The 20611-nt window shown below is 41.3% G+C and overlaps 1 protein-coding gene across 1 annotated transcript in view; it reads left to right on the top strand.

Moving 5' to 3' along the window:
- Positions 1-16964, top strand: part of LOC119722722 (phospholipase D1-like) — a 49364-nt gene extending 32400 nt beyond the window's left edge. Inside the window, exons 13-21 of the mRNA XM_038192991.1 lie at positions 3094-3355; positions 5138-5256; positions 6225-6335; positions 7818-7928; positions 9510-9598; positions 11002-11168; positions 13270-13555; positions 14912-15032; positions 16479-16964. Coding sequence (XP_038048919.1) covers positions 3094-3355; positions 5138-5256; positions 6225-6335; positions 7818-7928; positions 9510-9598; positions 11002-11168; positions 13270-13555; positions 14912-15032; positions 16479-16703 — 1491 coding nt within the window. The 3' untranslated portion in view covers positions 16704-16964. The remainder of the gene's footprint in view (positions 1-3093; positions 3356-5137; positions 5257-6224; positions 6336-7817; positions 7929-9509; positions 9599-11001; positions 11169-13269; positions 13556-14911; positions 15033-16478) is intronic.
- The last annotated feature ends 3647 nt before the right edge of the window (positions 16965-20611 follow it).

Genomic DNA, 20611 nt, shown 5'->3' with positions numbered 1-20611 from the left:
TTGATCTTGAATTGGCCACTGTGCACGGCCTGTTGTTGTACAATTTACGCTCCAGTGCACACCCCGGAATATTTAAACATATAGGTTTCAGCAAGAAATATTGTACAGATACTGTTAAAATCACTCTTTCGAATCAGTATCTGTTGCGTTTAGCTGTATATCAGAAGTTGGCTTGAAAATGATTCTTTTAGGAACATAATTGTTTTTCTTGGTTTTTCCAGCATACACGAACACTAACGTCAAACAAGTCAGTGTAACAAAGTTTGCTATAAAATACTAACCCCCAAATCCATCCATTTCTGAAAATTACAGCAAAAGCAAATGTATATTCCCTTTAACAGTAGCGTTTGAAATAATATATTTTATTTTCAGATGGACTTGTTTATGAAACCTCCTAGCCTAGAACCAGACCCGGCCCCCGAGCCCAAAGTTCATATCGACCCGGCCCCCGAGCCCAAAGTTCATATCAAAACTAATCAAGTGGACCACGATGGTGATGATGATGAGGATGGTGAAGTAGGTCAAAGGTTAAAGGTTAAAGCACCTTGACCTCCAATTCAAAAACAGCCATCTGAAATGCTCGTTCATCCAAGCCATCTGCCCTTACATAATTCCATGCTATATTCCCTTCGCTTCAGAATTGAAAATGAAACCATGGTTTGCTGTTGATCAAAGAGAGTGTTATTTAGTACAACGTCATAAGGCGCCTGTCACACTGTCACAATGTAGCCTCCTGATCACGATTAGACAGTGCTGAGACGCAAGACTCGACGACATTGTGAAACTCGGAAGGACATCTGAACTTTTAATCGGAACGACTTCTTGAGTGCTGTTTCGGCATCCTACAGTCGTGCATGGTCCGCAGTGGAGCCACGATTAGTTTCAACAGTTGAAACATATTGTGATGGTCAGCAAAAAATTCCAAAACAGATCAAAGTCTGTCTGTGAAATGGTTGTGTCGTAACGAAGTCGTCACGAAATCGCAATATACGAGAACGGCAGTGACGTGAAATTCTGAATACAACGTCACTCGTCATTTCGGTATCGGTTCTCGGTCTTTTATGTTGGTACTCAATCGATTGTGTCAGTACTCTGTCGGTTATGTCGTACCGAGATAGTCAACTCAGTCGTGAACAAAATTAGCAAAATTAGCAAAGTTGTAGTGAAGTGGTAATATTCAGTTCGAGGTCGTTTCGGAGTCGTCGTATTCAGGACGACATGGCAGCACATTCTGAGTGTGGTGCGCAGACTGGAGCTTAGAAGACGAAATTTGAATTTGGCGCAACATTTCCTCTGTATTTGGTACGAGTTTCAAGGTATTTTTGGTCTTGGTCTTTGGTCTTGGATGTGTGACAGGGGCTTAAATTAAACTTAAATTTTCTCAGCTGGATGTGGATTTTTTTAATACTAAATCATTTGCCGATTCCCTCCGTGTGTGAAATCACAATGAATGGAAAGTTTGCAGTAACACCATGTATTAAATGATATCTCTTTTGAGTTGTGTGGTTCTGAAAAGAACCCGTTGTTTTAACTTGACGTTTCGAACAGTGTGCTCTGTTTGTCATCAGGAGACTGCCAGACTCTTGCTGACATAGTTGTTTAAGTAGTGGAGGTTTGGATTCAGCACCGGGTGATTAGTTCAGTGGACCGTTAAGACAGGAGATTCTGGATAAATTCACATGGTGTTACCGCAAACTTTCCATTTTTTGTTCATATCCACCATGCAAACCTTTAAGTCCAATGGAATCACAATATTGGGAAAAAAAGGCCCAGTTAATGTTAACACACTAAGACTTGAATGGCCCAATGATTGTGTACATACTTAGACCTGAATATTCAAAAAGGCACATCTTGTATTTTACGACGTCTACACATTAGAAAATAACTGTGTATGCGCTGGTCCAGGTATTTATCAGAAAAGCTTGTTACTATACGAGGTAGACGAGGTAAAAATGTTACATGATATGGTTCACAAATTGATTTTACCGAATAACGTTTCATACAGAAACTTTGACTCTTAAGCCACTTTGTCAACAAGTGTGTTGTGTAGTGGTACATGTATGTTGTTCAAATGGCTTGTTTCATCTGCAGTTCATACCTACATATGTAAATGTAAAAGATATGGCCAAAACTTTCATACCATTGGCTAGTGCCATAAACTTGTTCAAATACATACGCTTCTTCAATGTCATTCATCTTTTCCTAGGAGAGTCTTGAAACGGTGTTTAAAAAATTACCGTAAACGGTGACATTATACATACCGGTATATGGAAAAGGTGGAGTATTAGGGCCATTTCACAGAATGTTCTATGATTGAAAGATTTATTTTGGAATTGAATTTTGCCACCAAATTCACTTGACAAGATAATAACACTTTGCCTTGTAAAGCCCGGTTCATACTTCATGCGAATGCGAAGCGAATTTGACGTCATGAAACATTCGCTGCGAAATTCGCCCGAGTTGAAATGTGTTCAACTTTTGCGAATTCGCAGCGCGAATACTTGCCATGGCGTCACATATTCGCGTTCGCTTTCGCTTTCGCATGAAGTATGAACCGGGCTTTATGATTGAAATAATTTTTCGTGCGGGAAAGAAACTTCAATGTATTCCGCATATTTTTTTAAGAAGAGTTTGGCATCATACTTTCATCCAGTCACTACGCACATCTAGGCTTAATAGGATACGCTTGCTAAAGTGCATTCCCTGAACACAGTCGACAAAACCATGCTTGATCTGATATCGCACCCAAGTCGTCATACTTCAGAGTTATAATCAAGTCAGTCACAAGTCAGGTTTAAAAATATCAATGTGTGAACGAGGACAAGTGAATGCCTTTGTGACAGCTCATTTGAATAGCTTGTCACGTGGGTCTAGTCGACTTGTGATGGTTTGTGATGACTTGTGATGACTTTTTTTGCAACACTGCTCAATTATTAATGCTCATTTTTTCATATCACATCAGTTCCAACTTTGGACAGGCAGCATTCTGCACAAAATGTTTGAAGTGATGGGTTCCCCTCCAACTCATCAGACGCTTACTGACTTTCTTTGTTTGTTTGTTTTTATTGATGGATTTATTTTTTGCCATCACAGCCACCTCCTCAGTCCCCCCGCTCCCCAACGACTCCCGACATAGAAGACGAAGGAGGCTACTTCCGTCGGCCCAGGCTGAAGAGCGCCACCGTCTACTTCAAGAACCCCATCAAGCGGCTGCGCCAGGAAGAGGTCCAGCAGACCAGGGTGGACGAGAATATGGACAAGCTGGGAGTATTCGGCACGCCGAAACTCTGGATCGGCAAGGATTACTGCAACTTCATCGCCCAGGATGTGCTGGCCCCGCAGGAGTCCCTACAAGGTTCAGATTAGTTCTAATCTTGGTTATCCCCCTGGGTATGGATTAAGTCTGATTCTGTGTGGATTAGTGTGGATTACTGTAGATCACTTTGGTTTAGTGTGGACCACTTTGAATCCTTTGATGAGGCATCTTTTCTTATCCCTGTTGGGTAGGGATCAATTTTGATTTCTTGGTTGTGGGATGGTGTGGATGAATCTGAATCTGCTGGATTAACTTTTTAATTTATTTTACCATCATCGCCTTCCTTAATGACGAGGGGTGTGAAATCTCAGCTTTAAAGCTGATTTCAGCTTCTTTTGTTTTGGATTTCAGCTTTTTTTCCCTCACTTGCGGTGTACAAAAGTATAGGAGATTTCCAAAGTTCAGCTTTTTTATCAGTGGTCACTCACACCCCTGAATGACTGAATAAAATTTTACCTGGCATTAGGTATGGATTATTTGATACATTTCCTGTGTGGATTAATCTTAATCTGATAATCCAAAATCTCTTTTGGTTGAACTAATCCTAATCATAATCCTAGTTATCCCATGTGAGATAAATCCTTTTTCTCTTGGAATTAATAATGTGGTTTGGAAGTGGTTATTTTTTACGTTTGGGTTAGGGGGGGAGGGTTTGCTATATTGATTCGTACTTGGGAAATTAAGCTCCTGGCTTCCAAAACTGTAAAATATATTTTTGGGGCCAATTTAACCATTTTAGGGGTTGGTGATTTTATGTGCACTATTGCACCAGTTTTCTTTCTCCCACACCAGAGTTGTAAACGAGACAGTCACAAATGCATTCACAAGTCAAAATCATAAGTCAGGTCAAAAGACAAAAAAAAATAGCTCTGCTTCCGGTTTCCCTACCTACCCTTTTTTGACAGCCCCTACCTTAATGTTTTTAGGGGGAAAATGAGGAAAAAACCCCGAAAACCATCAATTACTACCTTTTACCCTTGACTACACGCAGACACCTCCATATGATCGTACACACAAACATTTGCCAAAAAAAAAAATAATAATTTCCCTACCTACCTACCCTATTTTCAAATGCCATGTAATCTGAAGGAGAACTATTTTTGGGGGGCCCAAGTAACAGGGGATGACCATGAACAATGACAAGGGAATGTCTATGTTATAGCTGGGTGTAATAGCTTATGACATAACTTGAGACTGGGTGACTTGTGATGACTTGTGATGACTTGTGATGACTTGTAACTGACTTGTGACTAACTTGTGATGACTTGTGATGACTTGTGATTGACTTGTGACTGACTTGTGACTGACTTGTGATGACTTGTGATGACTTGTGATGACTTGTGACTGACTTGTGACTGACTTGTGACTGACTTGTGACTGACTTGTGACTGACTTGCGACTGACTTGTGACTGACTTGTGATTTACTTGTGATGACTTGTGGTGACTTGTGACTGACTTGTGATGACTTGTGATGACTTGTGATTGACTTGTGATGACTTGTGGTGACTTGTGACTGACTTGCGATGACTTGTGACTGACTTGTGATGACTTGTGATGACTTGTGATTGACTTGCGATGACTTGTGATGACTTGTGACTGACTTGTGATGACTTGTGATGACTTGTGATTGACTTGTGATGACTTGTGATGACTTTTGGTGATTTGTGACTGACTTGTGATGACTTCTTATGACTTGTGACTAACTTGTGATGACTTGTGACTGACATGTGATTGACTTGTGACTGTCTCTCTTACACTCTGCACCAGGCTAATCCATATGTCCTCTACATCTTGGGTTGATTTTTGTTCCCTGCATGTAGATTCGGTTGATCGCATGAAAACACCCCGCATGCCGTGGCATGACATAGGCACATGCTTGTATGGCAAAGTAGCCGCTGATGTGGCCAGGCACTTCATCCAACGCTGGAACTTCACCAAGGTATATCTTAGGGGTGAGAAGGGGGGGGGGGGAGGTTCCATATTCCTGTTGTTATTTCACACAGGGACGTTAGGGTGTTTGACTCAGGTACGATGGTGCGTGGGTTCGAACCCGGCCAGGAACATGGTGTTTGTGCCCTTGGGCAAGACACTTAACTACAATTGCCCCTCTCCACCCAGGAGTATAAATGGGTACCTGTGAGGGTAGTGGACCGAATGTGCACTGATATCGGCTGCCATGGGTCTTGTGGCCTGATGAAGGGGAATAATTGTAAAGCACTTTTGAGATTGTTGATACGATGGAAAGCGCCATATAAGCATTACAATTTCATTTATTTTTATTTATAATGAGTGCACCAACACTAAGGTGCATTTCTCTGCTAAATTGGTTTGTAAACATTCAGATGACAAGCATTGTGGGAAAGTTTTCTATTGCAAGGAAAATTTTCTACTGTCCCCACAGCATCTTTGATCCCCCAGATAACTATTGTTATCAGGCTTTGGGGTCCCCACAACTTCGGACAGCTAACAAGTATGTGTGGGCGGGCCGTCACCGCGTTATGGGGAGGGTTTTTAATTGTTAGGCAAATTAAGACCGACTTATGGGAACTTTCTGCTGTCCCCACAGCGTCTTCGGTCCCCATAGCGTCTTCTGTCCCCATAGTACCATGGGACAACTCATGCGTAGTTCCCACAGTTACGGAACAAGTATGAGTGTACCTGCTATGTGTTATCCTGCATTGACCAGCTGGCGGCTGAAAAACCAACAGCCATTCTCAGAGAATCGGGGTGACAAAGAATTAGAATTCCTTGCTCTGTAAAGTTGTTTTTGTAAAAGTAAGACTCGTGAGAAACAAGGGTTTGTGTTTTTGCGGCTGCATCATTCTGAGATTAACATGTAATCAGCTTGCTTGCCCCTTGGTCTTCTTCTTTTTACATCTTTTTTTTCTCTTTTTCGTAACCACCCAGAAAGAGAAAGCTGAAAGGCTGAACCACTATCCACTGCTGCTTCCCAAATCCACGACTTCCATGGAGGTGAAGGAGGAGCACAAGACCAACTCCGAACCTTGCAAATGTCAGGTACACATACAAATATTGACTGCTGCGAAATGAGTAGGTGAACGCTCGAGTATTGTATTCTAAATCACACAGGGAGGCTAGTTTTACTATTCTACCATTTAAAACTGTCGACATTTGTTTTACAGTTGTTAGGGTCGAGAAGAACAAAAGCCTCGCCAGTGGGCTGTGTGCGCCAACAAAACAGGGCGTGTTTTTAATGCTTTTGAGAGCTCCGTGGACGGGACACACAGCGTGCGCATGCTGCACTGTACTGGTTCGCGCATGAAGTACACACCACTTCCTGAATGTACAAAAGCTATTAGCCACAGTGTCTTCGCGTGAGATCAGGCGTCGTTGGCGCGCGAGTACGTTCGAACTCAACTTGCGATGGTCGCCGAGACTAATCCCCGCCTTCAACAACTTTGGATACATTTGAAATACGCAGTGGATGGACCGGGAGTCCGGGAACCAATCGGAAAATGTCACCCCCAACTCTCCTTTTCTGGTCGTTGATGGGGTACTTGTACACGGAGCCCATAGCATCTCACAGTTTAAAAAGTAATCGAGATGCCAAAAAAATATTATATTGTACAATCAATTGTATCACAAAGGCCCCCTTCAGTTGTGGAAGCATTGTTCTAGCCACAGTTCAGATAATCCATCATGGGGCAGTTGCTTTGTACAATAGCATCCACAAATGGTTTCTCCATTGATGCCTTGTGAGCGCACAGTGATTACGTGCCTGGATTTGTCAATGAGACACTTAGAATAATTCAGGAAAAGAAAGGGCCAGTGAGTGTGCTTAACGGTAGAGTACATCATTTGCAACTATCCAAAAAGTAACTGACAAAATTATTGTTGAAAAGCTAAAGATAGTAATGGCACTAAACTCCCTGTGAAATTATTCTTTCTGGCGTGCTGTCATTTTGAAGAAAACAATATAAAAGGTCATTTCCAAAGATGCGTCTAAAGACGCATTTGTGGAAATTTCCGTCAGTAGTTCGTTTTTAATGAGGCGAAACTGTGAATGGTTGCGCGCATGTGTTGACACGACGCACACGTGCCCACGGTTGGTATTATTTGTCAGTTCAGTGCGCGACTTCGTGCAGCTGCAATCAGCTGAGTGAGATCGCGCCACGAATGCAGATTTAGGGCGTAATTCAAAACATCACTCGGCAACTTTTGAATTGAAATCGAGATCCTAGAATATTGTTTTCTCAGAATATACAGCATTCACTGAGCTAAAACTTCATCGGGTTAGTTGTTAAGCACCCGTCTTTAGAATTTGAGCACTTTTGTTGCTACAAAAAAAAAAGCACAAATGATATACTCTACCTTTAAGCCTGTAAGCATGGGTCAAAAATTAAAGCAATTTTTGAATTACACCAAAACTATCTTGAAACATAGGAAAATTTCCTCTAGTCATGGCCAAAGCCAACAGCATTGCAATAAAGAGACAAAATTTACTGTTATTATTTGTAATTTGTGGTTCCAATCCTACAGTTGTTGCGCTCTGCCTCTAAGTGGTCCGTAGGCATCAAGCACACAGAGGATTCCATACAGAAAGCTTACATCAAGATGATAGGAGAAGCTAAGCACTACATCTACATTGAGGTAAATCAAGCCAAAAGAAATTGACTTAACAAGTAGAAATTGCAAACCAGTAACAAGTGATCTCTCTAATCCGCATTGAAATGGTCGACCAGTTTTCCTCCAGATTATTTTAATTAAAAGCAGGTAGAAACATTGACACTCAAGAGCAGCTGATTTTACGAAACAGTGCATAACTTACACCATGCGTAGGACTTATGCAAGTAAGATTTGAGGCTTTGCATGGTGGAGATACTAAATAATGAAAGGTTTGAGGAAACACCATGTGCGAATAATGTGCAAATTATTCGCACATGTATGGTGTTTCCGCAAACCTTTCTTTACTTAGGACTTATGCAACAAATTTATTGCGCAGCTGCTCAATAAACATACAATCGATTTCACGAAACTGGGTGTGGCTGCGCACAATTTTAAATAGTACAAACATCTTGGATCAGGATAATAACAGCATTTACGACGGCTGTTTGTGCATCATTTTGTTTGTTCGTGAAACAGTAATTGAATCACCTCCGCCCACCATTTTGACAATATGTTTGACTGACTTCCTTCGGAATCGTGCTGCAACTCTAACAACTCTTGTCATGGGTAAAATAGCAGTTCTTTTACTTCAAACACACAAGCTGTGAGTATCTTGTATCATTATGAACCTTGATACATTGTTCAGTAACAGGCTCCAAGGTGATCACGATTTGCTGGTAAAATAGTTCATTTTCAGTGGCTGTAACACAACTTACGCGGCCAAAAATGATTGCGCAAGTTATGCCATAATTGTTGCGCAAGTTGCAGACAATTTTTACGTCGCGGACTTACGCACAACAAGTTTTTCCTGAAATTGTGATAACTGAAAAGTTGCTAAACGTAAAATGTTGTGCATGTTGAGAAATTTTTAGCTCTGAGGCTACCATACATTTTGCAAGCGGACTTAGGCCATTGGGTAAAAGTTTTGTGAAATCGGCTGCTGGAAATGTACACATCAATTTAATAAGGAAAAATTTGCTGAAAGTAAAGAAAATGACTTATTTGCTTTTGCTGCAATTTTCAGAAATAAATGGATTTGGTGGATTAGTATGTTATAGAAAATGTTGTTAAACTGACCTAATTCACGTTTTGGGCTTGTAGATGCTGGAAAAACCAAGAAAATCTATCATATTCTTGTAGTCTGGTTCCCTGACCGCACTTAAGATGAAACGGAGCAATAAATACTCTTTGGAGAATTGTAAGGTCGAGAATAATTCTAGCGCAGGCTTGCACCCCTTCACAGGTGTGTAACCAATTGCAAAGAAAAGTCAGAATAACTTAATATGAAAGAGTAGGAACAGTTTTTGAAAAAAAAGCCAGTTTTTTCCAACGCTAGTTGGCTGACCAGCGTTGGAAGAATACAGTTTTTCGTGAAAATGTCAGCACAGCAGGAGCCACGATTTTAAAGGATGCTTGAGACTGTTATTCCCTAACAATTCAGTAAGGTATTACGTGATAGTTTGATCATTTCATTCTTTGATGTTTGCAAATGTTGTATCTTCCCTTTAACCTGTGTTACACATTTTGGAGAACTAATTGTTTGTCTTTTGCTCTTTGTGATTTTAGAACCAGTTCTTCATCACAATTCACGACACTCATGAGGTAACTAACGGCATTGCTGACGCTCTCTTCCAGCGAATTCTGAGAGCATTTGAGTAAGTTCACATCAGTCGTGCAAATCTGAATTTTGGCTTTGTACACTGTGTGTACATCGTGTGGCTAAGGGTCATGTGCATACAAAATCAGTACTGGATTGTCTTACTAGCTGAATTGTTTTGCAGCATTCTGTGGTTAGCGGAACCAAGGTATTAGGCCTAGATTGCCAGTGATTGTGCAAAATATCTCCAGAAGGCTAGCTCTTTTCGTTCATTTCACCGTCTCTCAACTATGCTTGTCATTTTGGGGTCATTGACCCTCCTGCTGTTTAAACAGTCAAAGACAGTCAAAAAATCAATCCTCTTCCCCTGCCATGCCATTTACACAGGCTAGTCACCAACAGTCAGATCATATTTTAAACAAGCACTGTGAATAACCAAATTCAGTCAACAGACAAAGCAGGCTGATACCAAATACCATAGGCAATTATCTCTTCTGAAATGGTACAAAAAATGTATCGCATGAAAGAAAATAATCATTGAGGGTGGTTACTGGCTTATCAATCACCTACAGTCAAAGCATAGCTGTACCAAGTTACATAAGCAGTCACAGCCAGTAAATCCTGTTTTACGTTGGCTGGGAGCTCTGAACTAAAAAAGTCACTTAATTGATTTTGACTGAAAAGACAACTTTGCCGCACAGAATATATGTTTGCAAAGGAGGGTTAATGCATTGACCATGTAATTTGTGTTATTATGCCTGTCCGTGAAGCAAAACTGCCACCTAAGCATCTTTCTAATTTTGTTTCCCCCTGTAACAATACATATACACCATCCATTTTTGAACTGATCTAAATACAATGCAGAAAAGAGGAGTTGTGTACGGAATCGCAGCTTCCACAGCATCCAGTTTTGTAAAAAAAAAAAAAAAAATGGTCTATAAGGCCAAAAAAAAATATAAGTCGGTCTCTGGTCTGCGCGCGCGTCGATTTTAATCATGCGCGTCGATCTGCGTCGAAAATGTTCTGCGGTAGCTCCAACAGCGCCCTCTATTTCCGCACCTCAATTTTTTTTACCAAAGAGCACCAAGGAATGGGAAATTGCACCAAGGCAAATGTTCGAAAGCACCAAGGCAAATTATGGAGGACACCAATGTACATGAGGACACCAAAAAAGCAAAATAGTACCCACCTTGTCTGTACAATCCAAGCTTGAAAAAAAAAAAAAAACGCCGCGTGGCCGCGTCAATTCCGGAACTTTGGTCTGACAGGGACCGAATATTTATTATTTTTTTTGGCCTAGTACCAGACATCCTGCAAGTCGCCCACATTATATTAAGCATGTAAGTCTCGTACAATCTAGTCCACCATTCCAACTTATCAAAATTATGCCAAAAGGAACTCTTGTCACGATGAAAAGAAATACACAAACTAATTCTGGGGACTGATGCTGATATCTTCCAGAAATAACGAGACGTTTCGAGTCTACGTATTCCTGCCCCTCCTGCCGGCATTCCAAGGTGACGTCGGGGAGGCAGGCGGGGGCGCTATTCACGCCATCCTTCACTGGGAGTACCAGTCCATCTGTCGTGGGAACAAGTCACTGCTTGGACGCATGTTGCAAGCCGGAAGTAAGTTTCTTTGCTGGTCTTAAAGGGAAGATACAACATTTGCAAACATCACAAAACGAAATGATCGAATTATCACGAAATACCTGACTGGATTGTTATGGAATGACAGTCTAAAACATTCTGTAAAATCATGGCTCCTGGTGTGCTGTCATTTTCAAGAAAAATGGGATTTTTCCAACGCTGGTCGGCCGACCAGCGTTGGAGAAAACTGGCTTTTTTCAAAAAGTGCTCCTAATTTTTCATAATTAGTTATTCCGCGTTTTCTTTGCAATTGATTACACACCTGTAAAGGGGTTCAAGCCTGCTAGACTGATTCTCTGACCTTACAATTCCCCAAAGTTTATAAATTGCTCTGTTTCATCTTAAGTGGGGTCAGGGAACCAGACTACAAGAACATGATTGGTTTTCTTGGTTTTTCCAGCATCTACAAGCCCAAATCGTGAAACAAGTCATTTTAACAATATTTGCTATAACATACTAATCCTCCAAATCCATTTATTTCTGAAAATTGCAGCAAAAGCAAATGTTGTACATTCCCTTTAAGAGACCAGCTAAGTGCCCTTTTATGTACCATTCAGACTCACCAACTGGCTGTCACTGGTGAGCTGGGCAGTGCTGTTGTATAGGATAACCCCCTAAAACATGAATAGACTAAGTCCAGCCATTGTGTAGACCAGATGCATGACAAGATTTCTAGTGAATAGCCATTCTGAATCTATTGAATAGTATACAAATAATTAATGTTTATGAGTGCAATGGAGTGAATATTTTCATGAGTTGAAAGATTGAACGTTCTGCCGAGTCGAATGGAACATTCCATCTTTCAACAAATTAAAATATTCTCACCATTGCACGAATGCAAAACATTCATTATTTGTTTGATATAACATCCAAGTAGATCTTTGTCATTCGATTGCAGGATAAAACTTTAAGAACAAACAAAACTCACAGAAAATCAACATTGTAAGTTCTTAAAACAATGCAAAAAATCATCAAGGCATCTGCATCCACTTCAAAAGCAAGTTTTGTACTGCTATAATGCAACATATGGTCTAACTAGCGCAAAGATTGTATGGCGCCGGGCCGCTGCGCGTTTTAGCATTTTGCGGCATGCAATAGATCAAATAGTCTATGTAATAGACCCATGGCAAATGCCATGGGTCTATGATATGTTAGCAGATTCGCTGATTAATTAGGCAAGACCCCGCCTCTTGACTTCCTAGATTTTGACCAATCAGCGGGCGCTTTCTATATCGGGTCTCCGGTGCGCGTCATAGACAATGTATTAAAAAGCCCTGCATCATGCGCTCTGTTATCATGTTACGCGATAACGCGCCCGGCTGTTGTTGCATTACAAAACACTGCATTCGAATTGACCAATCAAACGTTTAGTCCTGATTTGGGAATGAAATGACGTCACGATTTAGTAAAGTCCACTCCGATTGGCTGAGGCACGAGATCGCATAAATCTGCTTGCTTTGACATATCAGACGTTAGAGACAGGAGTCTGGGCTCCGTGGATAACGGGTGATACTCGGACTATAGATCAAAGGGGATGGGATGAAAATGCACGGTGAATGGAACCACAAATGCATGGTTATGACGTAGGCCGTGCAATGGTTTGATTAATGAATGCCACGTACAATCCTCCAATCAAATGACAAGGACTTACTTGGGTGTTGTATAAAATTTGTTTGTACACTGTTGGACCAGCTGTACTAGGCTTACCCTGTGTTGTTACTAAGGGAATAAAAAATGGGCTTGGCCAGTTTTAAACAAGTACGTTGAAAACTGGCTCTGGGGCCTGAACTTTGGGCTCGGGACATTTATCGGCGACCAGGCCCCTGAGCCGGTTTTAATACCCGCCAAGCACTTATACTCATCTATAAATACCTTTGAGTTAAAAAGTCCAAATAAAGTTCCAACGATTTTGTTCAACAATTTTACTTTATGATTTTTGACCCACCCCCCTTTGGCTGTGTTATGGGATGTGCCTCTGGCGAGTAGCCATAAACAACTCCTTATATAGACTTAACAAAACTGGGCTGTTCCAGACTGCAATGCCATTTGTTAAATATGTCCAATCATGACTCCATTCTAGTCAGAGACCCACGCAAGTTCCTGACCTTCTACGGCCTGCGCACCCACGACACGCTGAACGGCGAGCTGGTGACCGAGCTGGTCTACATCCACTCCAAGCTGATGATCGTGGACGACCGCTCCTTCATCTGCGGCTCGGCCAACATCAACGAGCGCAGCATGCTGGGCAAGCGGGACAGCGAGCTGGCGGTGCTGGTGGAGGACACGGAGATGATCCCCAGCCGCATGAACGGGAAGGAGTACATGGCTGGCAAGCTGGCCTTCGGGCTACGGGAATGGCTGTTCAAGTGAGTAATAGATCCAGGGGCTGATTTCTCCAAAGTGGTACTTCAGATCCAAAATAAACTTCAGGGGACAATTTTCAGTGGGCTGCTCAGCTAACAAGTGCGAGTGCACAATAAACTCTGGCCATGTTGCAAGAAGTCTTGCATTAGGCCAAAAAAAAAAAGTCTCCGGTTTCTGGTATGCGCGCGCGTCGCCGTAGCCATGCGCGTCGGCAAAATGAAAAAGTTTTTTTTTCAATGAAAGATGATGTCTCAAAACCGCCAAACTCACTGGTTTGACTGGAATCCTACTGCTGCACAATTTTAACGTGTTTTTAGATGGGGTTATGATCGAGAATAAGCTTTATGTGGCCTCTCTGGACTCCCATATATTTGCACTAAGTTCAGTCGGGCACCATTTGCAGTCATCAGCCGACATTTGAAGCAAAAAAGTCAGGTAAAAAAACAAAAAACCGCGTCGCCGCACCACTTTTTGGGCAAGCTCCGTACCAGAAACCGGAGACTTTTTTTTTTGGGCCTAATAGATCCAGGGGCTGAACTCCCCAAACTGCTACTTCAGATCGAAAATAAACTTCAGGGGACAATTTTCAGTGGGCTGCTCAGCTAACAAGTGCGAGTGCACAATAAACTCTGGCCGTGTTGCAAGAAGAAGTCTTGCATGAGGTGGATCAAAATGATCCCTTGTCAGAGCCATAGAGCTGTATAATAATACAGCTCTATGGTCAGAGCTGAAAAATGCGACGCCGAAAAATGCAACGCCAATGGCCCACATGGAACACCATACTTTTGGTCAATCCCCTATGCCTCCCTTGAGACCCATAAAAGTGCCACAGGGCCCGAGCCCAGAGCCGAGGTGATTCATAGTGCACAGGTGCTTTCCAAGGTCTGTTAGGGAACCAACAAAGAAGCCCCCTAGCCCCTCAAGTTTATGGCGCATGCATTTACCACGTGACTACTACATTACCACACATTATCTTGCCTCTATTCAAATAACTTCGTAAACAATGTCACGAATTGTTACAAACAATTTTGTCGAGTATTTAATGTGTTTCGTTTGCTTTTTTGGACAGTTACAATTTGATACTTACAGTTTTTGGTCAATTTTTTTTTTGGGGGGGGGGACTGACCGACCGACCGACACCCGAGTGACTTGTAAAAGCTCTGTTGCCAAGAGCTTAAAAAAAAATTTGCTAAGCTTATAAAATATTTGTTGAGGGAAAACAGTTTACTAAAATGTGACTGGCTCCAAGTTGATTTGTGCTTAGCGCGTGCAATTGCGAAGCAATCTTTCTCTACTAAAAGCTGCATGAAATTGAAACCAGTTTCCTATTGTGTCCTTGTGTCTCCCTTTTCTTGCAGGGAACATCTGGGGGTGCTGCAGGGCCACGGGGAGATTGACGTGACTGATCCTGTGTCGGATGCCTTCTACAAAGGCGTGGTCATGAAGCTGGCTAGCGATAACACGGCCATCTACGAGCAGGTCAGTAATTTATATGAAAGGTCAATTGAGGTCTGGAGCAGTTTCAAAAGCAATTTAACCCTCCTATGCAAACATACATACTGCGCCGAGTTGTCCTTTCGGTCAAAATCAATCAAGTGACTGTTTTCAACAGTTAAGAGCTCCCAGCCTACATAAAGCAGGATTGACTGGCTGTGACTGTTTATGTAACTTGATGCAGCGATGCTTTGACAGTAGGTGATTGATAAGCCAGCTCTGCCTACCACTTGTCTGCTTTTGTCTGTTGACTGAATTTGACTAGTCAGGGTACTTGCTTGAAATGTGATCTGACTGTTGGTGACTAGCCTGTGTAAAAGGCATGGCAGGGGAAGAGGGTTGATTTTTTGACTGTCTAGGACTGTTCAGACAGCAGGAGGGTTAATCCATTACTCAACCTCCTGCCCCGAAACCGCTGTGGCTATATCACTCCGTGAGTAAGGTGTATTGGTCATGGTAAAAATGAAGGCTTCCACGTACTATATCCTTCAGGGGTGTGATTTTTCCGGATTTTTCTGGATTTCCGGATTTTTAGTCTAACGTCTGCAGAATTTTATGCGGCTTCCGGATTTCCAACATTTTCTGTTTCCATAATATCGCCCGAAAACTTCTGGCGAAATAAAGGCCCTAATTTACGATATTGGATGGACTGGTGACACAAGTCTAATAAGCAGTGCGGTCAAGAACCTGACAGACATCAATGCAGTATGCGCAGTGGAGTACTTGAGGACCAGAATAAAAATAATTTTCAATGGGTTTGCACCTCTTGTTTGTATATCGCGTGTGGATGTGTGTGTATTGTGCATACATTGTGCAGTGACGATCGTGAGCTAGCAATTCGCAATCACATTGGTGTCAATATTGCCGCGATTTTGTCAAGGAATTTAAGAGTATGGTTGGAAGAACTGGTAATAAAGTGTCACTGTGGATGGAAATCAGTTTGAGCTGAGAAGTAGTGCTTTGAAAAATAGCCACCACCAACACAAAATTTCAAAAATGTTTTGGAAGCCTGGGACTGGAGTTTAAAGTAAGATTACTATAAACTTTTTAAGCACAAGTACATGTACAATAATACATGTACATATGTATGTATACATGTCAACCGAAGTTCGTGGATTTTTCATTTTTGTCCAATCACACCCCTGATCCTTTCATACGGAAGTGGGAGAAACACCAGCATGAACAAACTTGGTGATAATAGAGTCCAAATCCAACGTTTTCCAAAGAAGAGGTAACTATTAGTGGTATCATTTATGTTAACCAAGTGACACAAAAATAAATTGGTCTTTTGAATAATCACAACTGTAAAGGGAATTGTTTATCGATCTAAACAAATAATTGCATGCTCATGTAAACACTAGCTAAGAAGTTCACCTTTACAGAATGGAATAAGTGATACCCATGCCTCTTTTTTAAAACTCTTTTTTGAAGGTGTTTCGCTGTTTGCCCTCCAACTCAGTCACCTCAAGTGCTGCCGTCCACGAGTACAAGAAAGTCACCCCGCTGTGCAAGACAGACCCCAAGGCGGCCCTGCAGCTGCTGAAAGACATCCAGGGCTACATCACCTGGATACCGCTAGACTTCCTGAAAGATGAGAATCTGCAACCCAAGCTGACCTCACAGGAAGGGATAGCGCCCACCAAACTGTGGACGTAGGTCTCGGGTTTCGAGTTACGATGGAAATTTCATGTAAAGGTAAAGGTATCCCATAGCGATTACTGGCCATAGGGGCAGTGGGACGTTAGAAGTCCACTGTGTCATGGACGTAGGTTTCTGGTTTTGAGTTACGGTGGAATTTTCATGTAAAGGTAAAGGTGTCCTATAGCCATTACTGGCCGTAGGGGCAGTGGGATGTTAGAGGTCCACTGTGTCTTGAATGCGCCCAGTCCTCTCCTCTCGCCCCCCCCCCCCCTAAGATCTCGGCCATCGAGTGACGAAAAATTGCGAAACTCGATACATGCATAGAGCAACTCTTCATGAACATCCCCAAGAAATTTCATGACTATAGGTCAAAGGGTTTTGGAATTATGGCTAATTAATTATTCATATGTATGAATGGCAATTCTGGTGTGTGTACACGATGTATATGGGAAAATTCAGTTTTCACGGCGCATAGCGCCAGAAAAATTTTCGCTGTGCGACAACCCCTCGTCCGATTTTAATGTTTTTGGTGTCAAAAGATGCGCAAGGCTCGAGGCTAAAAAGTCATAAAAGCTCGGGTCGCGAAAAAAAATTTTTTGAAAGGCTATCGTGGAAAAAGTCGAGGGGGGGCAGATTCCCCCTCCCCCCCCCCCAGGCCCCTTTAGGGTTAAAGGTAGAGTCCATCATTTGCAGCTATCCAAAAAGTAACTGACCAAATTATTGTTGAAAAGTATACTTGGTTTAAAGATAGTAATGGCACTAAACTCCCTGTGAAATTATTCCTTCTGGCAAGCTGTCATTTTGAGAACACAAAATGTCCTTTCCAAAGATGCGTTTAAAGGCGCATTTTTGGAAGTTTCCGTTTGTAGTTCATTTTTAATTTGTGAATGGGTACACGCAAGCGTTGACACAACACACATGTGCGCGCAGTTGCTGTCAGTTCAGTCCGTGACATAACGTAGCTGTAATCGGCTGAATGAAAACGTGTCCCAGATGCGGTTTTCGGGCGCAATTCAAAACATGACTCGGCAACTTAATAATTGAAATCCAGATCCTAGAATGTTGTTTTCTGACTATACAGCATTCACTGAGCTAAAACTTCATCAGGTTAGTTATTAAGCACCCTTCTTTAGATTTGAGCACTTTTGTAGCTTCAAACGAAAAAAATGCACAAATGACAGATGATATACTCTTCCTTTAAGTGAGCAAAATGTCATCATCTTGACTGCATGCATTCAAAATATCAAATTTAAAATGTTGAATATAAGAACATTTTTCATTGGCACAAAACAGGTAATGTGTATGATCAGTACTTCTCAGCTTAAATGTATTTATTTAATTGCTTTCATCCAAGCGTTCTGCATATAATGAGGAACTTGATGCACACGAACAAATTATATTATGTTCAATTTATTTTATCTGCAGAAGTTAAGTTTTAATAAATGTTATCCCAGTATGTAGTTTATATCAAACAGTGCCTTAAAATGTTCGCTTTCAATGCGGATGGGACTGAATTGAAAAGTACAACATAAAACGTTATAACAAATGTTGTATACTTTGTTAAAACTTTGCATGTATTATAGTCATGATTCAAATTTTTGATATCTTTTGTCTGTTAAGTGGAAAATGTTATGTTGGAATTAATAACTTGAATGTTCCAAGTTGGATTTTTCAGTGGGGTCAGACCATCACCAGTAGAGGGCAGTATTGAATCGGAGCAGAACAGCTGAAAGGTGCTATGTGACCACTCTAACAGCTCCAATGTGTGGTACATGCAGTGGTATGCAAAGTTTACTTGACTTCTTGTCATCTGAATGTGCACAGACCTGTTGTACAGGGCAAGTAAAAAAAAAACGAAACCCAAATGTCGGGACTATTGTTTTATTTATGAAGTTCTGCATGTAGCACTTTCAAAATCTAGTATATGAAAGCCCAATTCATAAGCTTTCTTTTAGTACAAGAATCATTCAAATCACTCATGTACTTTTCAAGTTACGGAATTTTAAACACTACCACCGTTTCAAGGTTCTGTCCATGGATCACAAAAAAGTGTGCGTTCTTTCAGCAAAACGAAAACAGTTCACACACATAGGGTTGTGTGTGATTTCCTTTCCTTTTGCTGAAAGAACACTGAACTTTTTTGTGATCCTAGGACAGAACCTTGAAACGGTGGTAGTGTTTAAAATTCTGTAACTTTAATAGTACATGAGTGATTTGAATGAATCTTTTACTAAAAGAAAGCGTATGAATTGGGCTTTTATATACTAGATTTTGAAAGTGCTACATGCAGAACTTTAAAAACAATGGTCCCGACATTTAGGTTTCATTTTTTTTTACCCACCCTGTATTTCTGCATGATGCCAGAAGCATGATGTTACATATGAAATTTGGACTCCCGGGAATTCCGGTCTCTTTCATGTCATGTGGACACCTGAAGCAACCAATGAGTCCATATTTTATACAGTCCAAATGTCACACAACACCGGCATTGACTTTCAAGTGCCTGACATAATGTCGCACAGGATCTGTGCGAGTGGTGGCCATTTTCATTTGGACTGGACAAGATGAATACTTATGAGCAACCTACTTAGGCTTGACACGAGGCTGGTTCGTTAGCCTTTTGTTTCATTTTATGCAAAAGGTTTCACGGTGATATTTGATTGTATTTAGACTACGGATCATTTGAACGTCGCTAGTAACTCACAGGCTTGGCTTGGGGCATTAATTTGGTAATAACATGTACTTGGTACTTACTTGGTACTTGGTTCTTCTCCTAAGGACTTCCATAAGGGAGTATAGCTAGGAGGCCAGAAACACCGGGGCAAACCCCTTCTCTTAGCGAGAAGTGTAACTGGGTTCTTTTACGTGCGTTAGGCCTTATACAACACACGGGACCTACGGCTTTGCGTCCCATCCGAAAGACGAAGCAATAATGGTTAAGTGCCTTGCTCAAGGGCACAAGTGTCCAGGCCCGGGCTTGAACCCACGCCACTGTTGCCTCTGAAACACCAGAGCATGAGTCTGGTGCTCTTAACCGCTAGGCCATGACACTCCATGTACATGTAATGCAGGCATAAGAATCTTTCTGTTTAAACAGGAACTTCTGTTTTCTTGGTGGCCCTAATTTCCGCGTTTTTATTTATTTTGAGCCTGTTTTGGGGCTTTTTTGCCTGATTTCACATCTGTTTTTCCTGTTTTTTTATTCACAAGTTTCCTGGGGTTTTTTTTCATTGAAATTCATTCTCATGCCTTGTATAAATGACAATACTTTTTATACCAAACAATTATAAATGATGTTAAACTACTGGAATATAGACAAATTCAACTCGGTGTTGAATTTCAATACTGCAGTATTCCCTTTAAAATGTGGTCAGATGGGTGCAAAAGCCCTTTAACAGAAGGCTTTCAAAGAAAAAAAACTTGGCTAGATCTAAACTATATGAATAATTGTTTAAATTCCATAAACATAAGACGAACATTGGGGAACTGGACTTACAACCGAAACTTCTGCCTCCTGGCCATCCATTAGGGCTGTGGAGGTTCTGTTGATGCCATCCGTTTGTGGTTTCTCTATCACTAATTTCTGATCTTATTTGGATGACATAACAGTTTGCCTAGAAAAGTACCCGGTAATACCGAATATCGCTGTATGTTTGTGACGATATATACCGTGGACACTCCATTTTCAATACCGCACAAGCCTATAGTACAGGCGTAAGGTTCACGTATCTCAATAATCAACAATTAGTTGTAAGTTCACTGAACTTACACTGTGCCTTGTACACAATAACCCACCAGTGAATAGTCACCATTCAGCTTTAAAAAAAAAAAAAAATTTCTTTACGGAAAAAATTTAACATTTGTACAAATTGATGAATCATTTTTTACGGACAAATCTTCCAGTTGAACATTTCATGCATTTG

This window comes from Patiria miniata, unplaced genomic scaffold (assembly GCF_015706575.1).
Source record: "Patiria miniata isolate m_02_andy unplaced genomic scaffold, ASM1570657v1 HiC_scaffold_16, whole genome shotgun sequence".
In the NCBI taxonomy this organism is placed as follows: domain Eukaryota; kingdom Metazoa; phylum Echinodermata; class Asteroidea; order Valvatida; family Asterinidae; genus Patiria; species Patiria miniata.
Note: the sequence above shows the minus strand (reverse complement) of the source record. Positions and strands in the feature narration are given on the sequence as shown.